The sequence below is a fragment of the Elaeis guineensis genome, chromosome 13, assembly GCF_000442705.2.
Source record: "Elaeis guineensis isolate ETL-2024a chromosome 13, EG11, whole genome shotgun sequence".
Taxonomy (NCBI): Eukaryota; Viridiplantae; Streptophyta; class Magnoliopsida; order Arecales; family Arecaceae; genus Elaeis; species Elaeis guineensis.
The window spans coordinates 47,769,065-47,778,225 of NC_026005.2; the positions used below are offsets into that span (position 1 = coordinate 47,769,065).

A 9,161-nucleotide genomic window follows, 5' to 3' on the forward strand; every position below is an offset into this window, starting at 1 on the left:
AAGATAAATGAGTTGAAATACAACTAGAAGATAGTTACAGCTGAGCCGGATGATAGCTGTTAGATAATCGACTCGTACTTCTAAAGGCATGTCGGTAAGAGACTGATATGAGATAGCTGACATTAGTAATTATCTGAACTGGGTATCATGTCTTTGGTGTCGATAATTAGGTCGGCTGAATATCGAAGTAAGATGAAGGGAGATCGGAAGTAAATCAAGGTGAGCGTTCTGCTTAGTAGCAGTTCTGGACTAAGTTGATTAGTAGATAATACTGGAGAGGTAGATCGGTCCTGAGCTGATGTGAGCTGAAAGGACTTTTATCTCAGATAATTTGCTACTATGTATTCAGGTGATGCCGAGGTCGGATAATATATACCAATACAGTATATTTTTTTTCATTGGATGTGGCAGATAAAGAATTACTCTTTCTGCTCAACCAAATCCATGTGCACCCTGATGTGATTGTAGGCTAGCTTACATCCCCAGCTATTGGCCCAAGCAATAAGGGCCAAGTCCATGTGCTCCACCCATGGGCCACATAATTGGGGCCATATTAAGGGGCCATAAGCTTGCCTGCACCATGGTTGGATTTGACCAATAGAGAAATTCTTTATGCACCACGAGCTGTGTAGAAAATTCGACATAGAATATACCACTTTATATAATTAATTTATATAGCCACTGTTATCTAACATATATTTAATGCTTGTAAGTTATATTTTTTTATTTAAAAATTTTGTATGATGAAAATATCTCGACTTTTTGAAATAAATTATGATATTTTATGACATATTTGACTTTCTCTACGTTGGATGCCATGATATGACTCAGAAAATTATGACATCTATGTATATTATGAAATCCTACGTTAAATTATGATTTTCTATATGCAGAATATCATAATATGGCCTAAGATATCATAGTCCAGAATATCATAATATAAAAGAGATATTTTTGTCCAACTACTTTTCAATATATATTTAATACTTTTAATTTTATTTTTTCGTTTGAAAATTTTGAATCATGAAAATATTCTTAAAAATTATGACATTCCGTGCAAATAATGACATTCTGTATCATATTATGATATCCCGTGGATAAAAATTATGATCTACGTTGAACATCATAATTTTTAAAAAAAATAAAAATAATTTTAATTATTTAAAATTTTAAATTAAAATATAAAATTATAAATATTAAATATATATTAAAAAATGATGATTATGTTGGTCTATCGGACAACACATTGGATTTTTTATGCCGTCCGCGGCGCACAAAGAATTTGACCAATAATAGAGCAGGCCAAGGCTACGAAACGAGGTGCTGCACGGAACCGCGAATCGGGGGTGATCCGAATTCCGTCTCTCTGCCTCTCCCTCCTTCCGCCTCCATTTCACCGATCCCCGCCGCCGCACCGTCTACGCGCTGCTGCTGTGCCTCCTCCCATTTCCCTCCGACGCTTCCCGCCTTTGATCCCTGGCACGACTCGAACGAGTTTGATTCGTTCGCCGCGTCGTAGGCATCTAAATGCTTGTAGACCGTTTCTTCTCCTCATGGTCTTTACCACCATCTCCCAACCCCGTTCCATCTCCCACCTTCTAAAGCTCGTCTTAAACACCCGCGTTTCTGTCCATCGCGCTTGCTTGCGCTATTCTCTCAATCAAAATCCGAACTTTACAACTAACCAGGCCTCATTATCAACACACGGCCTCCTCTCCCTCTTGGAAAGATGCAGCACGTTGGACCAAGTGAAGCAAATTCAAGCTCAGATGATCCTTTCCGGCATGATCTCAGACGCATTTGCTGCAAGCCGCCTCATTGCTTTCTGTTCTTTTGCAGACCCTCGCAATCTTGTCTATGGCAGTATGATCCTTAGAAAGCTGGAAAACTCGAATGTCTTCTCTTGGAATGTGGTAATTCGAGGATACTCTGATAGCGATGACCCTGAAGAATCGATTTTGTTTTATAAATTAATGCTTAATAGCAATGCTCGGCCCGACAACTATACGTATCCATTCTTGTTCAAGGCTTGTGCTAAAATGGTGGATTTTCAATTGGGGATGGAGGTGTTTGGTCATGCTTTTCAATTGGGTTGGAGCTCCGATGTTTATGTGATCAATGCATTGATTCATATGTTTGCGATGGGTGGTACTTTAGAAGATGCACGGAAATTGTTTGATGGAAGTTGTGTGAGAGATTTAGTTTCTTGGAATACTATGATTAATGCTTATGTTCAAAGTGGATGTCCTAGAGAAGCCTTGGAACTCTTTCGAGAAATGGAGGTGGGGAAGGTTAGGCCTGATGAGGTGACGATGATAGGACTTGTCTCATGCTGTACCAAATTACAAGATTTAAATCTTGGAAAGCGATTTCATCGATACATAGAAGAAAACGGGATAAATTTTACAGTTCCTTTGACTAATACACTTATGGATATGTATGTAAAGTGTGGGAGTTTAGAGCCAGCACAAGCATTGTTTGGTAGAATGACGAAGAAGACAGTGGTCTCATGGACTACAATGATCGTTGGATATGCAAAATTTGGATTGTTGGATGCTGCTGAAAGGGTTTTTAGAGAGATGCCTGAGAGAGATGTCATACCATGGAATGCTTTGATAGCTGGGTATGTTCAGTGCAAGAGAGGTAAAGAGGCAATAGCATTGTTTCATGAGATGCAAGCTATGCATGTAAAGCCCAATGAGGTCACCATGGGTACCCTTCTGTCAGCATGCTCCCAACTTGGAGCCTTAGAAATGGGGATGTGGGTCCATCATTGCATCAATAAACATGGCTTCCACTTAAATGTTGCACTGGGGACTGCTCTGGTGGATATGTATGCAAAGTGTGGGAATATTCAGAAGTCAATACGGGTATTCAAAGAGATACCTGAAAGAAATGCACTAACTTGGACGGCTATGATTTGTGGTTTGGCCAGTCACGGTTATGCAGATGATGCAATCAAGCACTTTTTAAAGATGACAGATATTGGGTTACAACCTGATGAGGTTACCTTTGTAGGGGTTCTATCAGCCTGTTGTCATGCTGGTTTGGTTGATGAGGGTAGGATGTTCTTTGACCAAATGACGTCAAAGTATAAACTTGTGCAGAAACTGAAACACTATTCATGCATGGTGGACCTTTTAGGTAGAGCTGGCCTCTTGGATGACGCAGAAGAACTGGTGAAGGCTATGCCTATGGAACCTGATGCAGTGGTGTGGGGTGCACTGTTTTTTGCGTGTAGGATTCATGGAAATATTGCCATGGGTGAAAGGGCAGCCTTGCAGCTACTCGAGTTGGACCCACATGACAGTGGGATATATGTGTTGCTAGCAAATATGTATGGGGAGGCAAACATGAGGGATGAGGCTGATAAGGTGAGGGTGCTGATGAGGAAGATGGGAGTAGAGAAGACTCCTGGGTGTAGCTCGATTGAAGTGAATGGCATGGTTCATGAATTTATTGTGAGAGATAAATGTCACCCAGAGTATAAGGAGATATACAAGTGTTTGTTGCATCTTGCAAGGCAAATGGAACACCAAGGAAGTATGCCTCGCACATCTTAGTTTGCTTCTACTCTAAGCAGAGATGACTCTTAAAGCTGTGACATGAAATCTTCGTCATTGCTCTATTTGCTTGACCAATGAGGGTACTATCATGCCTTTGAGAAGAACACGGAGCCAGTTTTGAAACACTGCCTCACGAACCAGCAAACTGGATTTAATATGCCACCAAAAGCAATGCTAATCCAAGGAGCCTGCCCAAAACTGGGTTGAAAAGATTTTGCCATCCTTTCATGGTCAAAAAGGTAATCTGTTAAATAGTAAAAAGGTCAAATTGTCCAATGTGACATATGTATTTGTTATTATGTTTTTGTATAAACATTGTTTTATTTTTATATAGTCAATCCAAAAGGAGAAAGAAATAAGGATTCTAACTGCTTAACCCTTTATACATTTAAGATGGTCCATGTCAATACCTCTTATGTGCAATGCTCAACTTTTCTTTCCATTTTTCTTTTTTAATCTTTTTGACCAAAAAATATGTTCCACTTATTTTTAACAGCCTCCTTGTGAGTATTACACTATTACTGAATATAGAGCTCAGAAGCACAAGGCTAAAGAGAGGAGGGATTTCCTCATCATTAGTATTACCTATATAGGATCACTTGACATGGAGAAGAACACAGTGGAGATTCTTCACAACAGAATGGTTCAATCAAGTGTTGATGGAGGGGCTTTTTGTGCAGACAGGTTATGGTAGGAAAAGCATGATGATGCATTGGGATGAGGTATTGATGTCAGCCATCTTTGCAACACTATAATAGCCTGTCTTTCACATCTACTTCTTTTTGTCATATCCATTATTTATAGAATTGTTCTGTCCATATTTAGGACAAGGTTTGGTGGTGGCAACAAAATAAGTTTAATTGATTTTGTAATCTCTCAGGCAGTCAAAGTCCATGGCACGTCAAAATGTTGGAGTTGTGTACGATCCTAAGGCAAACTCATGTTCATTAGGTGATTGCTTTTGGCTCTTAAAGTTTTTTCCTTTTAAACAAACCATTAAATTGGACAATAACTTCATTCTGCAGTTGTTCTTTTATAGTGTATTTGTGAATGACTTTTTCCTGCTATACCATTTAATCATTGTAAATTTTGGTCTGCTTTTGAGAATAATTTTCATAATTTTATTTTAATATAAGGAATGTGGAAGACATTTTAATATAGCATCTCATATTTCCTATAAATGCTTCCAAGAAAGATGGCATTTCACTAGTGGCAATTGTGAAATGTTTTTGACAGTTCCATTATTCCCTATGAGCCAACTATCAAATAAGCCAGTCTCTGATCTTTCATTGGTCAATGAGATTTTTCATTTCCATGCATGCAGACCGTAATTTCTCTTTTCTTTCTCCAGGTTTGCTATACAAAAACTTCAAACTTGCCGATGATGTATTTTTCCATCATTGTAGAGGATTACTTAAAATGAGTGAAGGATCATGATGAGCAAATCAATTTTCACAAATCTTGTAAGCAGTATAGATTTTATATCGTGTACGGGCCTTGGTGCAATAGTAAGGCTGCTCCATTATAATCTGGGTGTCATAGGTTGGAAGCATGAAAACAGTCTCCCCATATGCAAGGGTGTACATTTGACCCTCTCCGAACCTTGCAGTGGTTGGAACTCATGCACTAGGATGCCCTTTTTGCACACCTGCTAACAAAATGAGATTTTGCATATGAGCTCTTTCACTGAAATCAAGGGATATGAGTAACTTGAACATTGACATACAAGGGAACACGTTGCATACATGCAGGCATACACATGTGTGCTAGGTTATTAAAAAATTTGAAATATCTCTGTAAAATGTTACTTTCAAGATATGCCGTAGATGCAAAACAACAAAAGGAAGCATCCTAAGCTTCAAAATTCTGATCTTCTATGCTGTTACTTTGAGAACCTTGGCTAGCATTGCCATCATGCTGGACAAGGACTAACTCTTTACTAGGAAATTATGTGTACTCTCCTTATTATAGAACAGCTCAGCTTATGGGCAACTCATGGTTGCCATGAAATTGCAGTGATACAATATGCTCCAGAATCTATGTGGCAAACAAGTGTGCTGCAAGATGTGGATGCGGGACCCATGTTCTGGAGTATGATACCTTTTGCTTGACAAGACACTAGTCATGTCTTCAATGCATTGGACAGCTATCCCGCAACTGCTGTAGATTCAGCGAAGGAGTAAAGAGAAAAAGAAGAGATGGTATTATATGTAGGACATATCAAGAGAAGATAACTAGTGTTGTATTTGGGTGTGTTTATAAATTCATATATGATACCAGAACTCAGTTATTAAATTTGAATTATGTTTAGTCATCTTTTAATTCTGTATAATATCAAATATTTTGTGAACTATAATACCAATAACATAGTAGCAATAAATATAATTATTTAAACATGAAAATAATATATGTCCATTGTTTCGTTTGCATTATGTTAGAGTCTGATTTTCTTTGCTCTATAGTAGCTAATCATTTTTCGGAATAGATGTTAGAATAATACTTTGTAAATTGCCCTAACATGATAATATTTTGCGGGTTGAAGTAAAATAGGAAAAGCTAAAGACCAATTTTGGGAATATGCTGATGATCTAAAGGTTAGATTTAGATGTAAATTTTGACAAAAGTAATATTCAGGAGGAATATTGCAGTAAAGTCTCACCTATCAGGACTCTACAGGGCATGACATTGTAGTTCGTGACAAAGTGCCACAAGATGTTCAAGCTTTAGCTATTTTGGCAGTTGCCCGACCTAATAAATAACCTAAAACATCATCAATCTCTTCCGATGTTGGGAGGATTCAACTGGGTCATCACTTAAACCTTCGAGTTCTTCAAATATTGATTCATCAGTGGGTTTAAGCCAGACAATATTGCCCCAAATTTATCATGAAAAGAATGAGGCAATGGTAGATAAGGTTGTGATGCTTTTATAATGAATAAGCTTGTATTCAATGTCATTCTCACCATTATTTATTGTGTAATGCTACTACCAGAATTTGTTTTTGGCTATATCTTGCTGTCCAACTATCAGAAAGAAATATGTGGTAGATGCTAGGGAAGTGCTAAGCAACGTGTCTATGAAGTAAGAGATTCTTGGGGTACTACAGAATGAATATTGATGTCTAATATGTAGACCAATATGAAGGAAGGATCGTTTGTTGATGTAATTGCCGTCTCCTGGAGGAGCTATCTTTTTAAATTCATTTAAATGGTTAGATGAAAGAAAAATAGATCATAAAAAAGACTATTAATGTAGATGGGATGGAAGTCATGTATTTATTCAGTAGAATTTATGTTTATTTTAGAATATTTTTATATGTTTGTGTTTAATTTAGAATAAATTTATATTTATTTTAAAAAATTTATATTTATTTTATCTGAAGTTTATATTTATTCTTTATTATTATTATTTATTGAGGAAAAGATATAAAGTGACCATTCCATCTACATTAATGGTAGGATGGGATGGGTCACTTTATATCCCTCTTCAATAAACAACAATAATAAAAGATAAACACAACTTCAGATGGAATAAATATAAATTTTTTTAGGATAAATATAAATATTTTTAAAATAAACATAAATGAGTTTAGAATAATCAAAAATAAAATAAATAAAATATTATAGAATAAATATAAATTTTGTAGAATAAACAGAAATGCTCCATAATAAATATAAATGGATGGGAATAATCAAAAATAAAATAAATAAAATATTATAGAATAAATATAAATTTTGTAGAATAAACAGAAATGCTCCATAATAAATATAAATGGATGGGCTTTCGTTCTATCTGCATTAATAGCATGTTGGCTTCTATTTATATAAATAAATAAATAAATATATATATATTTGAAATCCAGATAGATGAGAAAATGTTGTTGTAAGTTGAAAGGATATCGATAGTATTGGATGATTTAAAAGAAATTGTGGATTATATGTACAAACACATCATTATTTTGAACTTCATGAGAGTTCACGCAAACGACAAGGAAATTAAAACGCCATGTAAAACAAGGTTTGCCTCTCGTTTTCTCATGCTCCAACCCGTTCTCGAATTAGAAGAGAATCCAAAGTTGATGGTGGCATCACCTGCGCGGAGAGGTATGGATGGCAAAAGGTGTCAAAAAGCCCTGGTCACAGGCATAATTTTGAGGGTAAATTGCTGGTCCCAAGACAGATATGATATCAGTTTTGAAGCCTCTGAATTTGATTCTTCGTTTAGTTGATGGTGTGCGATCTATTGCAGGTTTATCTGTATGATGCAATGGAATAAGCAAGATTTGCATTAAAATATCACTCCAAATATGATCCAGCAAAGTATTGAGGATGTTGCAGCTGAAATCCATCTTGAGCTCGGATGGCTGGAGTTGAGCTAGGGTAGCAGATCAGTGATGACAGGTTCTGTAAGATAAGTTCCTAATCGAAGATGGTTCAAATGGAGACCTTTAGACACTCAAGCTAGATTTCTCCAATAGGTAGGAGAGAGTGAGCGCTTTGAATTATTATGTATCTTTGAGATCCCTCATTTGCCCTTACTTGTAGGCTAAGATTGGAGCTGTATAGGTGGAACGCACAATTTTCCTCAATGGCTCAAGTTAACCATTAGGAATCTAGAGATTGACGTAACCTCTCTCGGTAAATAATCAAAAGATTTCCTTTAGTAACTTGATTTGATGGCACGCAGGTCCTTAAATCAATCTTTCTTGGTGTAGTGATAGGGACAAAGGTCCGTCGAGATAGAGGTCGATTGAGATAGGAGTTGGTTGACCGTCACAAGGTAGCTACTATAGATATGGGTTGATAGTTTTCGCTCAAAATAATAGCTTTATTTGAGGGTTGGAAAGAACTAAGGTCTGCATTCGAGGCATTGGCTGAGTAACCGACATCAATGTTGGTGGGTAGTTCTTAGGTCAATGGTCTCTATGTGCCGAGGATCTGAACTCCCCAAGTGTCGGCTCTATTTAAGGGAAGGATTGCATATCTGCAACATATGCTCTCCTGCTCTCGAATTCGATCTAGGATCAGGCCAGACGAAGGGAGTATACTAGTTCTCAATAGCCGACGTTAATTCTTTAAGTAGTCCCCTGAGGATCGTGCGTCCTTAGGCCCATTCTTGGGGTAGTTTCAAATATGCGTTACAATTTGTTCAGTGATCCTAGTTCGGATCAACACTTGTTGCTTCTTGAATTGATTTTGATGATTACAAAGTATTTGAGGGGGTTACTAATGATTTTGGCTTGAAAAAAGATTTATTGTATTTCAGGGATAAAATCATAATTTTATCAAGTTCTGATTTGGAAGCCTCAAGAGCAAGAGCAGAAGATTTGTAATCTATTGGAGGCAATTTCAATATTTTTGGATGTGTATTTTGAAAGAAAATCATGTTTATAAATTTGAGTTGATCCCATGAGTCGACTCATGGCAAAAGGGGCTGAACGGCACGTTATTTTTAGCTGGCACACCCAATTGAGTCGACCCCATGAGTCGACCCCTGTGCATGAGTCGACCCTATGAGTCGACCTCTGTTGCTGTGCAAGCCAAAGATACAGAATTGTCAATTTCTATTTTGCGCCATATGAGCTGTGACTCCATG

General features: G+C 37.1%; 1 protein-coding gene across 2 annotated transcripts; it reads left to right on the top strand.

The window, feature by feature from the left end:
• Positions 1 to 1,316: 1,316 nt before the first annotated feature.
• Positions 1,317 to 6,040, top strand: LOC105056190 (pentatricopeptide repeat-containing protein At2g22410, mitochondrial). Of its 2 annotated transcripts, none has more exons than XM_073248030.1 (4): positions 1,317 to 3,805; positions 4,063 to 4,288; positions 4,447 to 4,517; positions 5,583 to 6,040. In XM_073248030.1, the coding sequence occupies exon 1, from the start codon at positions 1,554 to 1,556 to the stop codon at positions 3,561 to 3,563; it is 2,010 nt and encodes a 669-aa protein (XP_073104131.1). In that variant the 5' UTR covers positions 1,317 to 1,553; the 3' UTR covers positions 3,564 to 3,805; positions 4,063 to 4,288; positions 4,447 to 4,517; positions 5,583 to 6,040. The 2 variants fall into 2 exon arrangements, with proteins under 2 accessions (XP_073104131.1, XP_073104132.1); XM_073248031.1 differs by lacking the exon at positions 5,583 to 6,040 and adding an exon at positions 4,918 to 5,576.
• The last annotated feature ends 3,121 nt before the right edge of the window (positions 6,041 to 9,161 follow it).

Excerpts from the sequence above, each read along its gene's own strand:
- LOC105056190 (XM_073248030.1), top strand. The coding sequence starts at position 1,554 with ATGGTCTTTACCACCATCTCCCAACCCCGTTCCATCTCCCACCTTCTA.